Genomic DNA, 26241 nt, shown 5'->3' on the forward strand with positions numbered 1-26241 from the left:
AACGTGGACTAACTTAGGTTGTGGATCATGTTTGCGATTTCCTCAGTAGTGTAATCTGTGGAGAACAGCTTAAAAGACTAAATTCCCAGCCATTTCGATGACTGGATGTCTCTAAATGCAAGTTGGGAATAATTTCTCCCTAAAGACTGTCTGCACACAAGCATTAAAGAACCAGACATTTCATAATGCATTTGTTAATTATTTGGTCTGATGATGAAACCAGAGTTCAGTACTGATCCAGATGTAGAACTGCTCCAGCTGTGAGAAAAATTAAGGCAAAGCCTCTCCAACAAGGGGTGAGGAACGTTCTTCCTGCTAAACATCAATGCTGTTTACTGTGATTCATGAGCATCCAACATGATGGCGTTAACATTACTTCAAAGGGCTCAAAAAGCACAGCATTGCAGAGCAGCCTTCGTGGCTATTGATTGTGACTTTAAGAGAGACAAATATGAAAGGTCTTGACCGGTTTAAGCCATCAGCAGCTCTTATCCAAAAATATCAGGGATGAAATATGGTCTGAACCCCAGCTGTGTGTGTGTGTGGGTGTGTGGGGCTGCGTGCTAAACCGAGGCAGTCACAGAAAGGTCATCTCAGGGATGAGAGAGACTCACCAGGGGGTTCCTGAAGAATTCATATTTGGCATAGTTCTTCCTGAAGAGGAATTTACTGTCGCTGCTCATGGAGGCTTGAACCTGAACCACCAGCTCATGGTCCTCCAGACATCTCTCTGTACAGGGACAATGAGAAAGGCAGTGTTAGTCCCCTCAGCTGTTTTATCTTTGGATTGTTCCTAGGGAGTGAGAAGTGATGCAAACCCAGATTTTAAATGTGAACATTTATACGTATATATAATCTATTCATATATAACATGGATTTTAATGTCAAAAACAAGTGTAAAATAAAACAAAGCTACAATCTCCAGTGCACCAATAGTTTCTCTGTTCATTGTTCTTTTTTTTTTTAGATTCATTTCAGGGACTCTGGCTGGTATGCGGCATAACAAGCAGCTCTTCTGAATGTATTTCCTCTCTCTCCCTCTGTCCTCCTTTTCTTTCTTCTCCTCCGTTGTTTAATACAGACAGTATATTTGGAAATGTCCTTGTCACCAAAGGACCTTGTTTACTGTAAGCTGTTTTGAACTGCGTCCTCTAGCAGCAGGAAGCAACTACTTCTGATGTGCAGGAACAATAAAATCAAGTTTTAAAAGTCAAATTGCAGTGCAGCTAAGCATGCACTGGCATCATTCAAGGATCTGACTCGTTGCTGCTTCCTACTATGAATTCCAATTATAAAACAGCGGTGATAACCTGATATACAGCATGTTATGTGACAATTAGATATACGTATAAACACATGCCCCTCTCAAAGCAGAGCTGACTTGTGTGCAGATGAGCTTCGGTAATCTATTGCCACCGGTGGGAGTTAACTTCTATATTTGCCACTGCATCAGCAGCTACACTATTGCATACAATGACACAGCAAGAAAAATCGGCTGTTACTAAGAGACGAGCGAGGGAGTAAGAGGTTAAATGAGGAGGGGCTGTGAAAAGAAGAAGCACTGCGAGGCAGGGAGGGAGGAGGTGAAGGTGGAGAGGAGAACTGGTATGAGATGGAGAAGGGGGAGGAGGAGGATGAGGAGGAGAAGGGTTGGGGGGGGCATTGCAGGAAGATGATGTCATGTATTAAGGCTGATTGCTGAGAGCGGCGGAGGCATAAGCAAAGCACAAGCCACAGACAAACACACAACCACACATTAAGAGCTCACATAGGCCTAACCTGCTCAATGTGCACCACAGAAGCCCGATTACTTTCTTGTTCTTTCGAGTGTGTGTGTGTGTATGTGTGGCATCCTCTTTCTAGAAGTTAAAGGCATAAGACTGCACAGCGATTCATGGAGAAACATGAAAAAATTGGCAGCAACCAAAAATGTCTTTTCCATATTCACTCCTAAGTCTTCTTTCATCGAGGTTAAAAACACACACACTTGTACAGACAGGTAAAGCGGTTTTTGCTTAAAAAAGTATTCTGGCTGCAGTTTAAGGGTGGAAATATCTGGCCTCTGTGTGTGTGTGTGTCAGTGTGTGTGGGTGTGTGCATGTGTGCCAGCACTGGCTACAAGCAGGGGAATTTCCTGTGGAAGGTTTAGGAAAGATGGATTGGCTAGCAAGGCTAGGGGCTCGTCTGACGGAGACCCGTGATTGGCTCCTTGCAGCTCTGGTATGACGCTTTAGTCCAGGCCTCTCCGCCCTTCCCCCCTTCTTTCTCTCTGTTGCTCTCTTTCTCTCTCCCTTCATCTCTCCCTCTCTTTTTCCCTCCCTCCCTCTCCTCACCTCACATTCCATCTCTCCAGTGCACTTTTTTCCAGAAACGCACATCAAGCAGGAAAGCACAAAGCAATCCTTTGACTCTAAAAATACAACTCTGGAGTAGGAAAGCCTCACAGAGGACAAAGACAGACCCAGAGAAGAAAAAAAATAAATAAAGCTTCAAAGAGAGACGAGGCAAAAGTGAGAACCAAAGCATGGGCATTACGCTTCGCCTTTCTCTCTTTCTCTTTTTACCCACTGAGCAAATTATTTGGGAGGGAACAGGCATGTGAGTAGAACATGGAAAATGCTTAATCCTACAACCACCACACCTTCCTCCTGAGCCGTATAGGCACACAGGCACTCGTGCCATGCTCAAGTGAACACATACACTGAGGGCACACACAAGAGAGTGTTCCCACCCGTGCAGAGACATACAAAGGGAGTATCGACACATAAACACAAGACTGATGAACACCTGCAGAAAAGCATAAATATGTAGTACGAACAAATACTCAGGGACTAAGAGAAAGGTAAATTCTACATTACACTTACTTTGCACTTGCTTTTATATGTTTTTTTTCTAGGCTGATGTGAATCTTTATGACATATTTGTATGTTACATTTTTTTTTTTTTTTAAAAAGGAGTAAAAGTAAATGCTGGTATGGTCAATGGTATTCCTTACAGGAAGGCTGTTCAGTCGCCTTTTAATATACACCTACATTAATGCACAAAAGACGACTTCATGTCCAACCTTGCAAAAAGTAAAAAAAAAATAATAATAATAATAATAATACTGATGCAGACATATTCTTACCCAAGCCAAGTATGGGGTGGTGCTCCACCAGCGTCCAGGCATTGTCGTCCAGACAGTGGCTCTTGTAGACCAGCAGCTGACACATGTCTCTGGCCGTCATGTCCGCAGGAATCTCCACCACTTTACCGGCCCCATCCTCGCTCCACACCTTCACTATCTGAAAACACACACAGGGATGATGATGGGGACATGCAGGACCAGCGACAGTCAGGTTTTAGCAAGCAGGAAAAAGTCTGAGGCATGGTGCGTTCGGAGCTGCTTTCAGGAATTTGAATTTGCAGAGAAAAGGTAGAATATATGAAGGTCAGAGACCACATTTACCTCCATAACCAGGTGCTTCGTCAAGTCCACCCTTAAAAAGTCCTGTTCACATTATTCTGTCACTCGAACATGAGAAGCGCTTAAAAAAAGGAAAGGATGACGTCCAGGAAAGGTTGGCCAGTCCCTGCGCTTTCAGTTCAGCCCTTTTGTCCACCGCTCAACCAAACTTACTAAAACGCACATCCGCTAATATGCACGTGAACCTACAATGACTTGTTTTCTGTCACACACAAGAATATCCACATTGGAAAAAGTAGAGAAAGAAAAAACACATATTCACACTTGGGCGGTGAAAAAACGCGGTGCATTTGTACGTGTTGCATTTTGTCATTAAAATTGTCACCACTGGGAGCAGCAAGCGGGTAGAGTTCAAAGCTGGAGTACCTCCCATTGTTGCGCCATTTTGAACCATTTCAGCCAAGTTCCCAAAGCGACATTTAAACCGTGTGTAATTTTGCCTTCTTCGAGTCTTTTGCTGCACAGATAACCACAGACCAGCTGCTTCACACCACTCTATGAGCAGAATCACACACACACACACGCACCACAGAGCACTCGCTCTTACATGCAGCGGAATATGCAAACACATAGAAATATGAGCAAATCAATATCAGAAAGTGTCTGCAAACCGCAGAGACCCATCAGATTATCGCCCCAAATATCAGACGGGGATGGTGTGTGTGTGTCTGTGTGTGTGTGTGTGTGTGTGTGTGTGTGTTTGTATCATGGACTAACGTCTTCTGTCCACAGCAGGGATTCTGCTGCCCTGCACTTCACAGAAAACCACCGGAAAACAACTGTTGAAAAATTACATGAAACAAGGCACAGCGCTCTGTGATGGGCGAGGGATAGCGAGGCAAAAGGGGATTTGGGGGGAGGTATGGTGCGAAAAACTTAAGTCAAACAATGGCACCGCAAAGTGTAAATACACAAACCTCTAGAAAAATAAAGACGTTAACGGTGGTCCAGGCAAGACACAAAACATCCAAAGCAACAACACGCCGACACAAAGAAAGACAACCCGAAACAACGTCACAGCTCTCTTTGCTCCCTGCAAAGCCAGAAGACTGCCTCTTCTTTACACACATGCTGTCCCCGGGAGAGGAAAAAAAAAAAGTACATTTATGCCGCATGAGTTTTGTTTGACGAAACTTTTAAAAGCACTGAGTCGAGGGGGAAAAAACGTAAAGGTCCTCATCACTGCAAACTGACAACCACACACACAGAGCTCACGACAGATATCCAGAAAAGATACAAACACACACAGACACACACACACACAAGTCTCTTACCTCCACAGCCTGTAAGAGGCAACAGTCTGGAGAGCAGGATGGCATTTTCACACTGAGACGCTCTCCAGTGACACACAGGGACAGAGACAGAGAGAGGGAGAGAGAGAGGGAGAGAGAGGGAGGGAGGGAGGGAGGGAGGGGAACAGGAGAAGAGGGAGGAAAGGAAGTCAGGAAGAGAGAGAGAGGGTGGGACAGATTGGCAAAGGAGACTGCAAGAGAGGTAAGAGGGAACAGGGGGGGAGGAAGTGACAGAGGAAGGACGGGAGTGAAAGAGAGACAGAGCGAAAGAGAGGCAGCCTGCCCCTTCTTCTCGTGCTGGGCAGCATAAAGGCTGAGCAGCCAGGAGTGGTATGAGCAGTCGCTCCTCTCCCCCCTCCTCCTCCTCCTCCTCCTCCTCCTCACACTGGATTAACCCAGTGTGGGATTTTTAAATGGTGAGCTGCTACCTGTCACGTACTCTACGCTCTTATCTTTAGGGTTGTGTTTCAATCCCCTCATCCTCTCAAAAAAAAAATAAAGAAATCACTGTCAGCTCCTTTTACTGATGGCGCCACACTAAAAGTAACAGTCTCTCTCCTTAAAACACGCCCACAACTCCTCACACAGGCACACACACACACACGGATAGAGAGAACAAGCTCAAAGTACTAAGCCAATCACTGAACACACACACACATCCCTTATTCTTATGCATCCACTGACATTCTCTTTGAGCTGCCTGACGGTTTCAATTTCTACCCCCTCCCTCTTATCCTCCTCCTCTTCCTCTTCTTCCTCCTCCTCAGCTGTATGTGAAATACTATGCAATAGTGTTAGGACCAGAGCAACATGTGTAACGCACACTGATGGCTTCGAGGTTTGCAGGGAAGGCAGTTGAAAGTCTTCAAAAAAAAAAAAAAAAAAAAAAAAATGGGGTGATTTGATCTGAAGCTCTATGGATCACGTGCAGGGCGTTTGGGCTTTGCTGAGGGGGTCAAGGGAGGGGTAGGGAGGGAGGAAGGGAGGGACGGGGGGAGGTGGTTGCTCAGCAAATCTGCTTGGGAGAGGTAGAGAGAGAGAGGGAGAGAGAGAGAGATAAAGAAAAAGAAGGGAGGGGGCAGAGAGGAATAGAGAAAGAGAAAAGAGGGAGAGCTCTGGAGGAATGTAAGTAATGCAATACTGAGTCATAATCAGGCTCATGTGTAGAGCACAGGCCAACCCAGCTGGCCCCTAATACAGGGTGCATGAGGACTATGAGACGCACACATGCACACACACACTTGAAGGAGGAAGACAAAATGTAAACTACGAAAACCAGCCCCAGCAGTTTTTTTTTTTTTACTTTTCAGTTCAACTTTTCCTCCGGCCTCATCTGCAGTTTGGCAGCCATCTGGAGAACAGTATAGGACTGAGCTCTTCCACTGCACATGTACACGTGTGCACGTACATCGCATGTTCACGTATGTGACGATGAGCACGTGTGGGACAAAGCGCGGGTGCATGGAGAGATAAAAAGTTCATTTTGTGCATTGTATGGAACCAGCAGGCCAATTTTCCTCCCTCTTCCAGTTTGACCTCTTTGTAATTACTCGTATTTGTGTTGTCACATGTTTGTCCACTCCCAAAGGTCATTGATAACTGTACATACTTAGTTTTAGATGCTCTTTACTGGGTTTTATCTTAATGAAATACAACTCACCTTGTTCCTCCTCATGCTTCTTCCTCCCCTCTGTTTTCCCATCCCCCCACTCACCTCTACCTCTCTGCACCAGAGGAGGGTGAGGGGTGGAAATGTACAGGGTTAACTTACTTGTATTCTATGCTTCTTACAGCAATAAACACGGACATATATACATGTGCAAAGACAGCAGCATCCCGGACCCAAGGGTCATGGACTGACATCTCCATGTACACAAGCACAGTATGTAAAGGGTCAGAGGTCAAAGGCAATAATCTACACCGGGGTCAGGACCACTTGACCAAGAGGTTTATTGGTCACTAAACCAATTAGGTTATACTATAGACAAATACATACACAAGCCAACGCACACGGATTGTTTTAAGCCAATTGTGAGTCATTCTGAGAAGATAGATATACATCTAGATCACTAGCCTCAGCCCGACGTCACCTGGCCACAAAATGTTTGCACGGTCTGAAGCAGATCCGCTGCAAACTAATCAGTTTGCAGCATTAGAAATCTCCTGGGCCAATCAAATCGTTCGGGTGAGCTTTATGTGGTGATGGACAGAAGAGTAACAGCAGCATAATCACACACGTCATCTGAGCACTACGGAGTCGAATTTGTTTACAATATAATGGCTCTGATTGGTTGGAGGACCAGTTGCATGCAGATTATTTATTTTTTTTCCTGTATCAGTTGAAACCCACCCCATAATGAAATCCAAATATTCTGAAAAGAATTAAGTGCGGCTATGCCAGGCTAGTGAAATACGGTAACGCAGTATAATACTTGTTACCTTGGATCGTCAACATATGCAAAGAGCAGGACTGCAGCTAACAATTATGTTCATATTTAACTAATCTGGCATTTAGTCTCCTGATTAATCATTTAGACTATAATGTTTAGTTTAGTTCAACCAACAGAACAAAACCTAAGATACTTAGTTTAAATATAACACAGAGAAAAGCAGAAAAATCCAACCACAAGCAGACTTTGCATATTACCAGAAACGTTTCATAAATGATAATTACTGAAAGTAGAGATGCCCTTTGTATATAATAAAGTTGTAAATTATTACACTAATTGCGTAGCCTTTGTATTTATTACAAGTTATGTTTAATGACTCAAACAATTACTCTAAGTGGTCAATCCTTACATTATCCTGTATTTTTATCCTGTATAGTTGTATAAAACATTTTTATTTCTAGTTCGTATGGTTACTGTGTTATAAGTTAACTCTAATGTATGTTCAATGTATGTTACTGCTACTGGATGCTTGAATTTCCTTCGGGATCAATAAAGTATCTATCTATCTATCGATCTATCTATCTATCTATCTATCTATCTAATACAGGCAGAAACAACCATCCAAATGATAGTTGCCTGTGTGGCATTGGCCGCCATAGTAGACTAACACACCCATCGCTAGTTGGTGGTGACTCCCACACTGGTCTATTACGGCATCATTCGTCTTTCATGTCTGTGAGTGGTCGAGTTCCAGGCCAGACAGAGCTGATTAGCTCTGCAGACAGACCAAACTCAATTTCACCTCACTAGAGCGCCATGCCAAAGCCTCACTGCCTGCTGCGACCCAACATTGCCACGGCATGGCCTCACATAAACACAGACACAGATACATGTGTACACAAATGTCTGTCATTCACTGACGGACGTCTACTACTCAGCTTTAGGAACCCCATAACGTATAAAAAAATCACTAGTACGTTCAGCTAAACTAGAATTACTCACAGCTGTGTTATTACTCACATTTCAGTTTACATCCATGCCTCCCTAAACTCTTATGAAACTCTTAATATGTGAAGTGAAAGAATTTAGTGTCTTTAAAGTTTTTGCAGAACATTATGACATAATGACCTTTGACCTTTTCAGTATTAAATTTCAGAGTCTTTTTTCGAGAAATGTGGAATTCATAAGACTGGGCCGACATACAGTAGCACACAAGTATGAACATACGGACAACCCAAACAACATTATGGCTATCGCTGTCACCGACACAGAAGCATGAATGCATGATGTGGGTGTCATAAACATAACAAAAGTAGGACTTTGGACTTTCCAGATATTAAGATGATTTTTTAAAAAAAAAAATTGAGGAGTTTTTATGAAGTGATTTATTTTTCCTTACCAAGAACCCATCCAAGCGTCCTGTTTCATCTGGTCTTTCTGGGCACAAAGCACCAATTCCACAAAAATCAATGTTTGCTACATACTTTGGTTGATCTTGTTTGATAAAATCCCAAGAACCAAAGAACGCGCTTCTCCCTCTTCAGGGACCTCAAACAAGTTCATCTGTACAGTGCCCAAGTTTTGCAGTTGAGGGTATGTTAATGCTCAGCCTACGACTGCATCTGTGAATGAATCTTTGATGCTATGGGCATGTCTATATTAGTTACATTGTACTTTACCACAGTAACCTTTTGGGGATCCATGTGTGAAGATACCGTTCACTAACGACTGCATTCTGGGGTCCCATAAACATTAGCACTTAACACTGTCAGTTTTGCTTGTTATGGTTTCCATGGGAAAACTGAATGTACTGTCTACTTTGACAGTAATGGCCCGTGTAATCCCCAGGAAACACATTCGAGAAGGAGCGAGTGTGTGCGTGTCACAGAAGTGTATGTTCCCTGAAAAATTACAAAGTTGCGTCATCACATTGCCACGGCATGCAAAACATTTACTGCTTGGCCGAAACTCAAAAGTCCTGTAAATCTTCACAGCACACACATGCCAGCCAAAACATTTACTCAGAGACTTAACACTCAGGTCAGTGGTTACATTTCCAATCTGCAGTAAAGTATGAAGATCTTTGTCTATCTAACAACGGGGCATCCAGTGATCATGAGCACACTCCTTTGAGCAAGTTTTCACTGCCATCTTTGCAAACACACACAGACACACACATGCATATTATGCACCTTATCTGACTGCAGTGGGTCAGCAGACCATTGCGTGCAGAAGTACATCAGCTGACCCCAGGCAAAGGGGGAGGCGGGAGTCCGAAATAGAGAGTGTGTGACTCCTTGACTCGAAGCTTTAGTCTTAAATTAGTTTTCCTGACATAGATGCAGCTACAGATCATCACATTTCTGGTTTGGACACTTCAGAATCTGCTATTAACACTAATGTGATACAAAGAGAAACATCATGCATCTATATACAGCATACATCTACAGGCTAAAAAAATGCTTTTGGAATCATTTTTTAATATTCATTAGAATGACAATATCATTGGAATATCAATAAACTGCAAAGAGAAGGAAAATAAATTATACAAGGGGAAGACAATCTTTTAGTTTGCAATTCTGAAAGGTTAAATGGGTCATTCACTGCCTTAATAACAATGCTGAAGTGTTAAAAATTCAAAGATGTCAAGCTTTTCTGGATATGGTTTCAAGAAATAGGAACAACAGCAGTCAGAAAAAAAAGACATCTAGGGAAAACTCAGATGCCACGGATGCTCCGCCAATGCAACTCCAAGACACACTCAGCAATATCAATCAGAGTGTGCTCACAGCACAGCAGCTGAGTACAAGATGCTGCTCCAGCATGGAAGATCTGATGTGATGTGGTTGCATGTTCAGTGCAGCAGGCGTTTGGTGGGTGCACCACGGCTCAACCCCAGGTCTTATACTGGTTTTATGCAACAGTTATTTTATAATATTGTTGGTCAAATCCACCCACAGACGTTCCAAAGAAAAACCTGGACTTCCCACCAGTCATTTAGAGCTGAAGAAGCCACTTGGATGGGCAGTGAAATGTCTTCAAGAAAACCAGTTTCCTTGGTTTTAGCTTTGTTTTTGGATGTACCATGACATGGATGTCTGAGAATCTTCACAGAAGAGCAAATGATAACTAAACCAGTAACCTGCTTTCGATAAAATATATAAAACTGATCATAGGGAAACACTCAATAGCGTTTTAATGAGATGTTAAAAATAAAGTAAAATAATGGTAATGGTTGATTTATAGATCTCTTTTTGCTTTGGTTCTATATCCCACTGACCCACATAATGTAAATTAGTTTTACTGTCTATGCTACTGCGCCACACATTAGACATCAATGAAACTAATGATAAGAACAGTGTGCTACTATGATCACATGTAATCATGTTAGAATGCCACGCTAACATTTGCTAATTACCAGAACATACAAAGTACAACTCAGACTAATGGGAATGTTGTTGTTTTTGAAAGTATTTGGTTACAAAATGGTCACGGGAAATTTAAAATAACCAGAATTCACTGTGTGAGGACCACAAATGTATTTTTCAGGCTTTATGGTGCTTAATTCTATAACTGTTTAGATTTTTGAGTCTGGACAAAGTGGTGGACCAGCAATCCTGACCACTCAACCAACACTGCTATCCCTAGAGACGTGCCACTGGCAAGGCAGCACCAAAGTAACTCTTTCTACATAATCTGCTTAAACTTTTGTAATATTTTGCAAGCACTAAATATTTCAATGATCAGGCCACACACTGAATAACAAACCATGAGAAAGTGGCTTTTTCACATCCCCTTTTTCTATGTAACCGTCTTTCCTCTTTCATACTTCCACAGGGAGATCAGAATCAGCCAACTTACAAGCTGTTTGGAGTTCAGTGTCTTGCACAAAGCTACTTCAGCAGAGTGGAGCCTTGCCAATACATGGAAACTGAGAGATGGTCTCTTTAACACTGGGCTCTCTGCTGTCCTGACGTTCGTAATGCCGTCTCTGGCCACAAATAAAAGCAGGAGTTGCGTTACAACTGCAGTCATGGTGCCAAAGCAAACGAACTTGCTCAGTGATGACAGACGGGTCCTGACCAAACCCTTGTGAAAGCTGAAGAAAGATGACTGAACTGTATGGTGCAAGACTGCCACAACTGGCGTGGGAAATAGCCCGGTATAAGAGTTCATGTTAAGTTCAGTCACACTATTGAAACAACTTTAACCATAACAGCTTCCGGGGTCAATTCAAAGAGGTAAAGAAGATCAACCATACAATGTCTATTCTCTGAAACCTCTTTCTAAAATCTGGTGGAAATGCCGCGTGGTGTTGATGGGAATAAATCAATTTAAAAAAAAAAAAAAAAAACGTAATGCAGGCCATAAACTTGCATATACACACTTTCAGTGGCTCACAATATAAGGGTGTATCCCTCTGAGAAAGACTGAAGCTTAAGGAAGAATGTTCAGCCTCCAACTCTGCAGCTGGAGGGAGAAAGATCGTATGATAAAGCTGCCAGTGCAAATACAATGCAACTATGTCTGTGAGACCAACGCACGGCACGTCTGACAGTCCTGTCTGGATTGTTGTGTAAGTCAGTCTCGATGCTCCTCTGGCTACCTAATTAAACTGACCTTCACGTATCCGTGCATACACGTACAGCAACACCTACAAGTCCAAAGCCTTTCTGTGTGATTACATATGACAGAGCGTGGCTTGAGCAAAAGGCCGTGTCGTAGACAGTCTGCTGCTTCTGCTTTCTGAATGTCAGTGATTTGATCAGGGATGGTTTCATTCAATTAGCTGAAGACCTGCTACAGCTTGCTTTAAGCACGAGAGTCTATTAAAGTCCTCGACATGAGCCTTGTTAACACCAAGACTGGTTTAGTGAGTTATTTCACAGTCAAGACATTATTTAACTTGAATTAGCACTTCACTGTTGTAACCAACCAACCAGAAAAGTTGCTGTTTACATCCATATGTAGAATGTAGAATATGTAGAATACGTGTAATGATGACTACATGGAGTTTAAGTGTTTCTCTGAGGCCAGTTTTCTATTGTGACATAAAATGAAATGATTTGACACTTCATGGCTCTTGCTCTGCTGTACGTCGACTGTATTAGAAACAAACAACAGAGTCCACGTCTTTTGAATTTGCTGACGTGACTGGCCAATAAAGCAAATTCTCATAGAAGATGAGCTCCATTTAGAGCTCACAGTAAACAATGCGCTAAAAATGGATGCTGCTGCAAAGAAGCTACACGTTCTAAAATGTGGGTGTTTCACACCCATTTTCAACTTGGCAGAACTGCTTCAAGATGGGCACCCAAGATTAGCGTCACTAAATTCATCTTTCACTTTATGGATATAAAATGTAATCAATTCATCATTATACCCTATTACATATCTGTCTGAAATCTTGTTATAACTACCATATCATTCCTTCCTGTTTGCACTAATATTGCCTAGGGTCCTCTAGTAAATTGTAATAATTGCTTTCAGGGATCTTAATCCCATGCAAATCTAACATCTCTGTAATCTGTAAAGTAAATATTACACAACAAATTACTACAAAGGTCCTGTGATCATACTATTCCCGTGCAAATCAGCATCTCTCTGATTTGAGGTGTGTTCCTGCATTGGCTTTTTTGAGCGTCTTTCTTTCGCGAGACAGCACGGAGAAAAATCAAGCTCCAAACCATCGAAGGAGCAAAATCTCAAAGGATGATGAGATGGATGATGTACAAGGCAGCACATTTTGAAGGACTAGATTTTATATACTGATCAGTCATGTGTTCATCACATCAGTAAAGGTAACATTCATACGATCACCTTGAAAGTTGCTGAGCTGGAGAAGCAGCTGGAAATACTAAAGCTACTACCAAACACGCTACTATCAGTCACAGGTCTTGTGGTCTGCATCACCGTGACGCGTAGTTACATTTCTGGGGAGGGGCACGTCAGGCTATGGCGTAGGGTCTACATAGAGTCTGGGCTGTCGCAGTAGCTACAGCATCAAACTGAAACAGAAGCATAAACCGCCTATCAATGCCACCGGCTACAGCTGTAGCAGGCTTGGTAGCATGACTAGTCTAAGGCTACGCTTGCAGCAGTTACATGCAGTAGCATCTCATAAGTAGCCTAAAATCAGCTGTGCTCTCTCCACCATGCCCACAGTGACAATGTGGATACTGACCAAGTGATTTTTACCATGTTAATCTTAGGTTCATGTATTAGCATTCTAGACAGCATGTAAAACACTAACTGGAACAAAACAAAAAGGATAGCTGATGCTGGTAGAAATGTCGTTAGGTTTGCAAATATTTAGTCATATACTAAAGTATTTATGTGTTCAAGCATTCACAAAATTAAGGGTAATCTGTTTAAGCTGAGTTCTGAAAATTACAAACAGGAACCTCATGTTATAGGAAAAGTCAAGAGATAACCTTGCACTTAAAGCATGAATGTGTCATATTAATTAATCACCGCTAACTATGATTTTTTGGTGGCGAGGTTTCTTTATACGAGTGCTTTTCAGTTCCCATGATCCCCATCACCTCCAGCCATGCATTTATCAGCCTCCCAGCCACCTCCTCCTGATTCTTCTGCCAAAATGTTTTTCTCATTCGCTGACAATGATAAACATGGTGGAATGTTGGAGGTGATTTTTCCGCGTGGCTTTTACTCGTTCTAGCACGAGCTTTATCGCAGTTCGCCCTGGAAAAATACTACCACCTTCCTGTTTTTGTGCCATTAAGCAATCTTGATGAATGTCCTGCCTGCTCCAAACCGGTTTCGTGCCATGAAAAATTAACTGAAGAAGTCCACATCTTTTCGACAAGATGAATCACGCAAGAAACTAGAAACTGCAATTAAAACTGTGTAAATACACTACTAACATCAAAATACAAGTCAGCCCCCACCACCACCACCACCTCCACATGCATACATACACACAGTTAAATGAAATAACCCTGCAGACAAAATAAAGATGGCTTGGGAAAGAGGCATGAGGCAACATTTTGTCAGCTCTCAAACACACACAAAAGATACTCTGTATAAACTGCAAACTTGCTCTCTGACTCCAAACCTTGTGAGATGATGTCAACGAAATGCTAAACTAATGCTTTACCGCATGTCTTTGTGTGCGTGTGAACTGAATAAAGCCACCTGTGTGTGCGTGTGTGTTAATGTGTGTGTGGATGTGACTGGGGCATCTAAAATAACTTTTATTGTTCAGGGTGGGCATCCTGAAAACATCTTTGAGGAGGATGGAACATTCCTGGGACAGCAGGCTCTACAGGGGGAAGGAAGGGCAAGGCTGTGACACACATGCACACACACGCACACACACACCCAAACACACACACAGTGACGCTAAGAGCCAGGGTCGAAGCGTGTGAACCGGAAATGGGCGCCTGTCCTGCCAGAGCCAGCAGACGGATTCAGAAGGTTCAGAGAGATCCGACTTGCAGACGTTCCCAGCCGTATTCCCGGCTCTGCCACGGGAAGTCTGCACTCTGTCTGCAGCATCCTGGAGACACTGCTCACCTCCTTCCCCAGCAAAACATGTCACATGTCAGATGGTTCCACAATAACACACACACACATATACACCCAGATAACCCAGGGTGAGCTGTTGTGTAATGGAAGGAAAGGCTGTACGCAGCCAAAGTCAACACATGCTGCTCTGAACTGGACATAACAAACCAGTCAGCTGGGTTTAAAGCACATACACATATGCAGTATAAACACACATGCTCTCTCTATTGTTATTGTTAACTAATACAACAAAATCCATCTCAACCACAGTAATAGTGACAGACTACAACTGTATTAATGTATTACCCTTAATTAAAGGAGCAGTATGTAAGATCTGGGGGAAATTGGCAGAAATGCAACAAAATATTTATGTTATTACTGTATATTCCCCTGAAAATAAAACTTGCTGTGTTTTTATAGTCTTATCATTTCTAAGCTAATCTTCTATAGCCTTTTATATATAGAAACAGAGCAGATATGGTTCCACAGAGCACGACCGTTTTCACTGCCATGTTCTACATTCGCCCCGAACGGACATACCAGACGCTGGCTCCAGAGAGAGACTACCACGTTTTTGCCTGCGCCTGAAAGTCAGTGAAGTTTTTTTTTTTAACTATGACAGACATAAATGGTAGCCACTTTGTCAGGAACCATCCCATGTTTAAACTAAAAATGCCCCCGGCAGTCTGTTCAGTTTCAGTGAGTGGAGTGCAGGTGCAGACGCGGTGTAGGCGTACTCACGTGGTTGTCTGAGGTCTGAATGGGGCTGAGAACCGGGGAACCTGCTGGACTGCAGAGCTCAGGGAAAGGGTTGGGGATGGCAGGGAGGGAGGCCGGGCGCAGCTGCTGCTCTTCCTGCAGGCACCTGCAGAGGGAGACACACACATTCATGTCACTGCCTCAGCTGGCCAGTGAAACTCTCACTATTCAGATTCATTCAGATTCAGATTCAGAAAGCTTTATTTGTCCCCAGGGGGCAATTTAAGGCACAAGTGAGCAGCTTAACGTGCAAGTACAGACATTTTAAGGTGCAAAAAAAAAGAAACAGAACAAGATACAAAATACAAAGTATATGCTGTACACACATGATTATGACTGTATAGTGGGTCTGAAAAGATACAGCCCACTATGGTGTATTTTTAAATAAAAAGTTCATTTGATACTTCAATTAAGAGAGCATAACCTGAGGTTTATACTAAAAGGAAAGTATTCACAGTTAAAACTCTGCAAAACTTAGCTTATTGTGAGAGTGTTTCTAAATCAAATTCTAAATTATGTTCTTTATTTACAATGATTAGCAGAAGACATTAAAAGGCTGAAAGTGTTCTGGTGCCAAGTAATTTTAGACAATGACGTCTGACACCAGAGGCAGACTCTTAATCTGGACAGAACTTTGGGCTGAACAGCCACTGGCCAGAACATCCAAGTAGCAATAAGCTTTTCCACAGATGTTACCCATACCTGTTCAATGGCTTCAATACATGCTCAAATGTTACTGAGCTTGCTTTGTAAAATAGCAAGATGGTACAAGGTATGTTGAATGCACATTTCAATGCATACTATTATTGCCGGGACTGTTTCAACATTATTACTTTCATTGCATGCTGGAATATTTGTACATAAAGTACAAGTACACATAAAGTAAGGATACGAGGAGGAATGAGGAAGAATAGTATGCAAAATGACGCCAAAACTTAAAGATAAGTGTGTTTAGGAGAAACTAGAGAGGTAAAGATTCTCAAGAGAGATGCCTCTAAACGCAGAAAATTAAGCATTATATGGTGAAAGCTGCAGCGGCAGTAGAGGCAGAGAGAGGAAAAAGTTGGCCGGATGCACACAAACATACACACCTACACACAAAAAATGTTCTGTCTCCAGCAATACTGTCTTATCTCTCAGGCATATTTCCATTTCTGCAAGCACAGTACTTCCAGCTGTCTTTATCTTGAACATAAGCCAGCAAGATCAACATAGAGGGCTAGGTTATACGTGTGTACCTGACAGCCTGGATGTGCATAGGCTGAGAGTGTCTCAGCCTTTCCCCGGAGGGAGTAGAGGAAGGGTGCAGGGGCGGGGTGTGATGGCGGTGTGCGTGGCTGTGTCCCAGGTAGGCAGCGTGCACGTGGTGGGGGTGGTGGTGAGGAGCGTGAGTGTGGCCATTGTTTAGGAGAAGCGCGGTGTCCGCCTGCGTTGAATACACGCTCTCCATTGAGGAGTTCATGTCATTCACCAGCTGCTCCAGGTCCACGTCGTCGTCTGTGGATGGTGGGATGACAGAGCAGGAAGTGAGTGACAGAGAAAGTTGGGGGGGGGGGGCATTCACAACCAGCTGATAATCATTACAAATGATCCTTAATAAACCCCCTATAACTTTGCAAATAAGATTACACTTAAGTGAATCAGTCTAGTTTAACTGAAGCAGCCAGGACCAGTGATGAATAAAACAAAAACACATGAACAAGACGAATGGCAAAGTTAGTCATGTTTTCTCTCACAAGTCTTTGCAGATGATTTAAAAGCTTGGTTCTGGAGATGTCTATATTCTTGCCAAAGTGTATTTTCTTGATTATCTACAGTATTTCTAGATTTAAACGGGCCGGGAGTAAAAATACGTAGGAATCCACACTGTCAGATTCCATGGCCCGTGATGCGTGACCACATATAATGTCGTACGCAAACATGCGTCAAACACATGGCGTATTCGATGGCACCTTTAATTAGTTGTAATTGAACATGGTGACCTGCTAAATATCGCCAGAAGCACAATGTGACCCTGAATCGTCTAGCAGACCAGAGAGACTGCTTGTGGAGTTTCACTTGTCCTTGTGTTGGATTTCTCTTTGGCTTGGATTTCCTCCAGTGGTATAGCAGTACACCAGTTCGCTGGCTTGCCATTGGTTTCCGAGTATGTAGAACCTGTCATTCGAGGGGCTGAGATGTCTATTAGACAGTTCAGACAGTAACCCGCAGACCAAAGGAACAACCAAAACCAGACGAGTGTGAAAGAGCCTCTAAGGTTGCTCATGCAGGTCAGTTGATAATGCTTATCTTTTAACTTGAACTGTTATTGATTAACTAAAGTCAAGTCAGGATTTGAAAGGCCTACTGTGAGCTGTCCTGTGTGCTTTAATGACCTGCTGTTCATCAGCTTCATTTTCATGTGGAATCAGTAGATTTCTTAAAGCGGTTAATACCACAAAAATCATGCCTGTCAGGGATAAATGGATATAAACTTGCAGACAGCAGTATTTCCCCTACCATTATATTAGGGGGGCACCCTCCCCCCAAATGGCAACGCCCTTGAAGGTGAAAGTAAATTTTATTTTTCCGACAAATCACAACAGAAAAACTTCTAAAAAGCCAAAGAGCATGGCTAGCTTATCAGGAAGTGTGATCAGACTGGACAGAATTCTCTTTAATAAGGCAAGTTTTGGCAGCGTAGAATGAGCTCTGTTAAATGTCCTCACAAGTGAGCCTCAGTGTGTTTCTTGTATGTGTGTCTAAAGGTCTTTGGCCCTCTGTAAGTCCCACCCCAACACCACACACAGAATTCCTGACATTCCTGCAGGAAGAAATTACAGCACTCTGGGAACGTTAACCAGCCTGCTCATGGCACATGGTGGCCAAACGATCTGGACAAAGTAGTGCACCCAAACACAACCCCACACACGCACACACACACACACACGAGAAATACCTGGACCACAAGGACAAGGATAGAACATCAAGCACAACATGCAGTGCTGATGAGCATGTGCATGTAATTACAGAGGAGAATTAAAAGAAAAGGCGTTGCATTGTGCTGTATGCACACACACACACACACACACACACAGAACATACACATATAGAGTAGAAAAGAAACTGCTGTACCAAAAAAAAACAGCAGGAGTCGCTCATATCGGGTCACAAAGAGGCATGCATGACACTCATGCATACACATATGTACACAAACAGAAAGAACTGTCTGGGACACAGGGTCATGTGGTGTTGGGGTTCATGAGTGGGACATGGGTTGGGCCAAAACGGAGGGGGGCCAGTTGTAAAAAAAACTGGAGAGCACATGAGGACAGTCAGACATTATATAAAGCCACTGTGGAGTCTGCTTTATCACAGTGCACACTTTTGACTCATATGAAAAGCAAAAGTGCTGTTAATTGTTTTTCCTACCATAAAACACTGAAATATTTTCTAAGAACTAGACTTGGTATGGCTGCAGATGGACGACAACTTTAACTCTGCAGAACTTTAATATCCACATTTAACATTTATGGAAAGAAATAAATAATCCACCATTTCCCCCCAGTGTTGTGCATTATACTTGCATAACAATATGTTAAATGGCACAAAAAGATGTGACAGAGTAGTAAACGTACCAAAAGCCAACAAGTTCTTTGTAGCCATTTAAGCAGCATGAGTATAAAGCTGTGTGTAGCAGTGTTGATCTGCTGGTTCCATCACTTGTTCCGGACAAGGGGATGTTCATGAATATCAAATGGATTGCTGTGAAACCTTGTAGAAGCTCAACATTAATCCTTTACTTCATGGCTTAGTTTGCCTTTTGTGCCGTTTAGCAAATATTAACATGCTAAATGCTAAACTCAGATGACAAACATTATACCTGGCAAATATCAGCATGTCAGCATTGTCACTGTGGGGACGCTTTAAGCCCCCTTGCAGAGCTGCTAGCTTGACTGTCAACCCTGAGTTGTATTTACTTCTTCAATACCCCATTCCCCCATTTAAGGTAATTTTCTCATGGAAAGATACTGGAATAGCTTTATTGATTGGGTGCTGTGGGTTTTGATGGCTCTGGGGGTTACATTAAGAATAATTATATCTGAAGTCAAAGGATGCAGTGAAGTATCACGTTCAGTTAACTGTAGTCATGTCTCAAATGAACTTCAGGCAAATCTTTGAAAAGGTGCATTTTCCTCAACCGCTTTGGAGCAAATAAACAAGGCTGCATGCCAACAGACAGTGGCAGTATAGGCTGCATTATACTTGGCCATAATAAAATAACGAGAAGAACAAAACACCCCTCCGAGTCACAGAAGAAGAAACAAAACCAGCCACCTTGGCCATTACAAGAGTACGTAGGGCTTAATGATATCTTTAGTTGTTGTTGTGCAAGTTGTAATTATTCTTTGGTGTCAAGCTAGTCCTAATGCAGTGAAGAGTAGCAAGACCAAAAACCATTACATTTACAATGACTAACATTATCAGGAATCTTCGTGTTAGCTTGGAAATGAAGACACTGACGAATAATATGTTTGCAGTATGTCCAAAGCAATCGGTTTCCATAATGTAACATTTAACTCCAGTGACCAATTAGTTGTTTCAGCTTCCAGAGAAGACAAAGTGTCTCTCTTGTGTGCATGGCTCCCATGCTTCAAGCATTACACTGCATTTCTACGTTATAGTCTCTGGACTGTCACAGCACCACCTTGTCATTTAGGCTGCTGGATTTTTACATAAAACTGTATCCCAGCGCTGCTTTAAGAGGATAATGATGGTATCACTGGGATTCGCCTCCCTGCTCCTGTGGCCAGCTTGGCCCACACTGCACTGCTGGTTTCATGCAGGAAAACCAGAGGACATATAGTATGAAAATGTATTCTCCTTCTCTTCTACTAATTATGACTTGGAATGCAGATGACTTGCTGCAGGAACCTGGCGAGCATCTGACGACAAAACCTACCATACAACCGTGGTCAGCTCAGTCCTGTAAGATCCCAGAATACTCTGAATGAGTGCACTCTGTCCCTGGCCACGACAACCTGCAATCATCGATCTCTGACGGCAGACTAGAGGTCAGTGAAGAGGGCTGGAGTTTCAGGCTTTCAAGGGCAAAGTGCAACTGAGTTTCTCTATATGCTTTAAAAGTACAGGGGTAACATTTAGCATAGAAAAGGCACTTCATGCATAAGAACTCTAAATGTGAGCACATACAGTACAGAACACATTTGTTGCTGTTAATTTATATGTTATACACAGATCAGGGACAACATTATATCCTAATATTGTGTAGGTCTCCCTTGTGCCTCCAAAACAGTTGTGACTCATCAGAGAATGGACATGGGCCTTCTGAGGGTGTCCTGTGGTGTCTGGCAACAGAATGTTGTTAGTGGGGGCCTTTGGGTCCTACGGGTTGAGGGGAGGGGCCTCTGTGGATCATCCCACAGATAGTTGATCAGTTTGGTATCTAGTGAATTTGGAGGCCAGGTCAACACCTTGTTCTGTTCTTCATGTTTTTTGAGTTCTTCCTAAACCATTATTGTGTGTGTGTCTGTGTCAGGGTGCATCCTGCTGGGGATGGCTGCTGCCATCATGGAGTGTCATTGCTATGGGGTGGGGGTGTCTGGTCTAGGTGGGTGCCACATGTCTAAGTAACATCCACATGAATGCCAGGTCCAAAGGTTTCCCAGCAGAACAGTGAATTGTCACAACATGGTCAATGTTATTTACTTCTCCTGTCAGTGGTTTTAATGTTGTGGCTGATCAGTGTATGCACTGTGTTTGTGGTGTCAGTGAATTCACATTTTGCATTGTGGGAAACACACGTGGATCTTATTGACAATAAAGAGATTTTTGTTTAAATGTGGATGTGTAAAGTGAATGAGTAATGCTTTTCTTTCCTTACAATCACTATGGAGATACAAGTCATAGAGACTTTAAGCCTGTAGCTATCAATAGTAACCAGTAGACATATTCCTGAAAAACTCAGAAAGAGAACGTACAAATGAAATACAAGAAAATCAAGAACAAAACATTAAATCTGTAGCGGTGTTTTGGGTGGCTAACACGCAGACGGCACCGTGGTATGCATCAAGACAAGTCATCAGATTATCAAGAAGACAGGCCTAGTATAAATGAAGGACAAGTAACCTGAGCCAGCCATGATCTAAATATACAACACATCCATCACTGAGGCTGATGTAGGCTTTCTCTGCCGTGCAAAGCCAGAATGAAACTGCAGCTGAGCGACTTTGACTCCTGTCTTTTCACTGAAGTCATCTTTTCTCCTTCAAAACAAATCATCAGGAAACCTAAGCTTGCGGTCTGTGATTGATGGGCTACAATCAAAACCCAAACGTGTATTTATTATGAACAGCGAAGAAATTGCACAGATAATGATTTTTTGACCTAGGCAATTCAGATCAGTTAATCGTTTTACAAATTAATCTGATATTGTGCATCTGGTGCATGATGGCAGAACTGACTGAAATCTATGCCGATAGTGTGGTTTAGCTCAGTCGAGCCTAGGACTTATTCATGATGAAGAATTGTAATTAACTTTGCCATTTCCCCTCAGCCTGACTCATCGACTAGTGCTTTTCCATTTCCCCCAATTAGGTTTACAACTACCACAAAGCAGATATTAAATTGCAGGAATCCGGTTATTTTTTAGGTGTAGATGAAGAAGGCAATACGAGTGAGGTTTTTGTCAATTAAGTTTCACATTGTGGGAACAAAAAAATACTTGACACTATGAAACAAAATTATTTAACATGCACTGTGCGATTGTAGAAAACCGGTACAATCTGCACCACAGTAGGCCACAGAACTGTGGTCTACTTACTATAAACTCCCCTCTGACCGGCACTGGCTGACCTACAGGCCTATATAAACATCCCATCCACTATCCCCATTCACATGAGGCCATATTTACAATACTCTCACACAAGCATGACAACCACACATCAGCAGAGCAGACAATCCAATAAACCACCAAGGAGAGGGGAAAAAAGAGAGCTCTCCTCAGGTTAGCCGCTTTCAAAAAAAGGATTCCCAAGATTTTCCACAACGGCTGAAGGGATTTCTGGGAATATACTGGGAGAAGACTAATGCTGGGGAATGGGGAGAGCTTGAGGAAAGTGCTGAGCAGAGCTAAAAGGAGGGGGAGCAGTTTAACACTTGTCAATAACCTCTCCATCTGGAGAGCAGAGCCTGCAGGGATGGAGGGATACAATGTCCCAGATGGAGATGAAGATAGAGAAGGAGAGGTGAGGATTTCTAGGAAAACAGGAGTAGTGTTAAAAGGGTTTCGACTGTGGAGGGATCCCATGAGGAAAGGCATGAAGAGAGAAATTATCCATGAAATACAGATGGAACTGTTTCACTGGTCTTTTCCAGCATGTAGAATAGATAGAGCAGTCAGTGGTTCATGTGGTAAATTTCATGCAATCTGATTTCAAATTTTTTAATAAATTTGTCATATGGATATGGAAAATAGAGTGCAGTTACCATGGTGATGTGGTGAATTTTGATCGGCTGAGCGCTGAAAGCCAGAAACGATCAGCTCTTCGGGCCTGCGAGAGGAAGTACGGTCCATCCTTTCCTGTCAAAAAGGACAGAAAAAAGACCAATGTTTTTCTAAGAAGCAAATATAATGGGATAAAAACAATACAGCATGTTATTTTCATAGGGTTTGCATCATCAGACAAAGGGTGGGTTTATGCTTCTGCTCTTGAGTAACATCAGCTCATAGCTCACAGACCAGTGACACTTTGGCCCTGAAGTAACATGACTTTGTGACCCACCAGACCTTTCCCTCTCACTCTCTCTAGAGTCACTCTCCTTCACACAAACACACACACTTATTGTTTTTAAATTCTCATATGTAAAAACTCACATCTAGTAATGATTGGAGCGTCTAGATAAAAGGAAACATATCAATCACTTTCAGAACAAAAACACACCATCCCTGGCACACTTATACAATCCCACACGTCTGGAGATAGACACACACACTGCCAAGCTCCTCACACGTTGTCTAATTTGAAGCAGCCTCGAGGCAAGAAGGCTGCAGTGGAGAAAGGGAGGGAAAAAAGCCAAACAAATTTTCAATCTTCGCTTTTCCAGGAAAAAGAAGAACGCGGAAGCATTGCTTCCAGGAACTGCTCGTGGCCAGAGGTCCTGTTGTGATTGCATGCACATACGCACACACTCACAGCTCCCTTCGGTGCTTCGAAAACATCCATAAATGCCCAGAGTAAGATTTACAGCTCTGAGAAGCAGCAGCCAAAAGCTTTCCAAGGAAGGCAACTTGGCTGCAGGGCCAGGCTGACAGAGAAAGTCTGCAGGCTTCAGCTTGGGCTGCTTAGCACAGCTCAGCTAGTTAAATGACTTTGACTTCATACACAGTCTACCTTGCTTCTCATGTGAGAACCACGCATGTCCTTGTGCAAATAACAGCAGAAATCCACAAATCCATAGAAGACTCATGCTCAGACAACATTTACATGTTAAACTCTGCCAGACCAGCTCATAGGTCCATTATTTCAAAGATCTGTTCAGTTACGGCTGAAGACCCCAAAACCTCTAGAAGGAATAGTTAGTTAATCATTTTGGTAACATTTATATACTGTACTTTCTGCAATATCAGACAGGAATCCAGCATGCAAGGCTATGCCCTAGTGAGCAAACCACATTGCTCAAACAATCAGTACAATTTTGAACTGTGCGAGGAAGCCCTGGCAGCTATGGACACGTTTTAAATGCAGACATGATAGCGGGAATCAAATGTACATTCAAAAAACAACAACCGTGTGTGCATTTTATGAGCAAATCCTCCTTTTGAAGACAATATTGTATACCAAAATGCTAACTAAATAGCTATCTAGACTGGCTGCTTGCTAACTTTCAGCGTTTACCAGTCCCTGGCCTCTTGTGGTCCTCTATGGTGATCATTATCCTCAGAGGGTCCTGGGACAGTTATGGCCTATCCCAGCTGTCATTGGGCAAGAGGCAGGACACAGCCTGGACAGTTTATGACAGGGCTAACACAGAAAGTCAAACAATCATTCACACTCAAATGCACACCTAAGGCCAATTTAGAATAACCAGTTAACCTAACAAGCATGTCTTTGTAATGTGGAAGGAAGCCAGAGCACCCAAGCAAAATCCAGGCAGGCAATGGGGGAGAACATGAAAACTCTGCACATCAAGTAGGTTCTAAGGTAGGTTCGAACCTTCTTGATGTTGCTAACCATTGCATGTGATTTGTTTATTTGATTGGTCACAGTTTTCCCCTGGTAGTCTGTTAAAGAGAGATTGTTTGTCACTCTGCTACAGAGTATTCTGAAGTTTCCAGGGATGGTAATGGTAAATGGTAAATGGCCTTGCTTTTATATAGCGCTTTTCTACCTATTGGTACTCAAAGCGCTTTACAGTCACAGACACATCTACCCATTCGCTCACACAAGCACACACACATTCACACACCAGTGCCACACACTGGGAGCAACTGGGGGTTCTTGCTCAAGGACACTTCGGCATGCGGCACATTCCGGGGATTGAACTGCTAACCCTCTGGTTCTTGGACAACCCGCTCTACCTACTGAGCCACAGCCCCGCCCATGGATGGTACTGTGTAACAAACCATCTGTCGCATCAGGTTAAATTAGCTTAGCACAATACCAGTTTATATAGCAAGTCTAATTTATGGAATTGTAGATAAAATGATCTTAAACAAAAGTAACAGAATTGCACAACTACGATAGAGTGTTGGGACAAGCACATAGACAGAACGTATATTCTTTCCAAACAAAAACATACTAAATCAAGTGTTTCAACAATCAAGACATGTCTTTAATAATTATCATCCTGCTTTTAGAACTGCTCTGGGGTTGACTTTTGTCGGGCACAAGAGTGTGCTGTGTACGCTGTGTGAAGACTAAGGTGGAACAGTGCCCTACATCTACTTACAGTTATCAGTACAAGCAGTGTTAATATATAGCTTCAAGTAAATGCAGGAAAATTACCCTCCCCTCCACAGCTCTTTTTGCAGTTAAAGAGTTTATTTTAATGGCCACATTCCCCCAAAAAAACCCTTACCAAGAACACTGATGTGTATTCTCTGACTTTACCTGAATGCATCATTCTCCAACCTGCCTAAAATTCCTCTCATATTCATTATAGCAGTTAACTAACCTGGAATAGAACTACTGTTGTCACTAACAGTTTTATGTCCGTATGCTCTGATTTATATTTATTATCAATCCCTCATGTAACATCATCAGCTATAACTTATACTTGTACCACAGTTAGATTCTACATGTATGCTTTAGTCAAATGTGTTTATCTATGACAGATGTATGTTTATCTTGATCCTCCTGCTGATCTCTTCTCTCTTTTTATGTTTCTCCCCAGCTGGCCTTAGGCAGATGGGTCCCTCCATATGATCTGGGTTCTGCTCAAGGTTTCTTCCTGTTAAAAGGAGTTTTTACTTGCCACCGTCGCCTTCATGCTTGCTCTGGGGATTTCAGACCAGGTTCTGTAAAGCGCCTTGATAGAATTTGTATTGTTATTGATGCTATATAAATAAAATTGAATTTAAAAAAAATGAATTTAACTTGTAGTTTGAGTAGATAGAATACAGTGTGATCTCTCTCTCTGATCAGCTAAGTGACTAAGTTACAGAAAAGCTAAACTGTTACTTGAAAGTAAGCACTGGTTTCTCTGGTTTCTGAAAAACCATTTTCCAGATGTGGGTTGTTTTGCACAGAAGTTATAGCCAATAGTTCTAAACAACATTCTCCGTATTACTAGTCTTAAGGGT

The 26241-nt window shown here is 42.5% G+C and overlaps 1 protein-coding gene across 1 annotated transcript in view; it reads right to left on the reverse strand.

Moving 5' to 3' along the window:
* LOC311501118 (growth factor receptor-bound protein 10-like) overlaps nucleotides 1-26241 on the reverse strand; it is a 47929-nt gene that overhangs the window by 12410 nt on the left and 9278 nt on the right. Inside the window, exons 3-7 of the mRNA XM_084562786.1 lie at nucleotides 22926-23019; nucleotides 16676-16934; nucleotides 15420-15543; nucleotides 3128-3284; nucleotides 615-730 (exon numbers count right to left, since the gene is read on the reverse strand). Of these exons, the coding sequence (XP_084418912.1) occupies nucleotides 615-730; nucleotides 3128-3284; nucleotides 15420-15543; nucleotides 16676-16934; nucleotides 22926-23019 (750 nt within the window). The remainder of the gene's footprint in view (nucleotides 1-614; nucleotides 731-3127; nucleotides 3285-15419; nucleotides 15544-16675; nucleotides 16935-22925; nucleotides 23020-26241) is intronic.

This window comes from Chelon labrosus (genome assembly GCF_963514085.1).
Source record: "Chelon labrosus genome assembly, chromosome: 16".
Classification (NCBI taxonomy): Eukaryota; Metazoa; Chordata; class Actinopteri; order Mugiliformes; family Mugilidae; genus Chelon; species Chelon labrosus.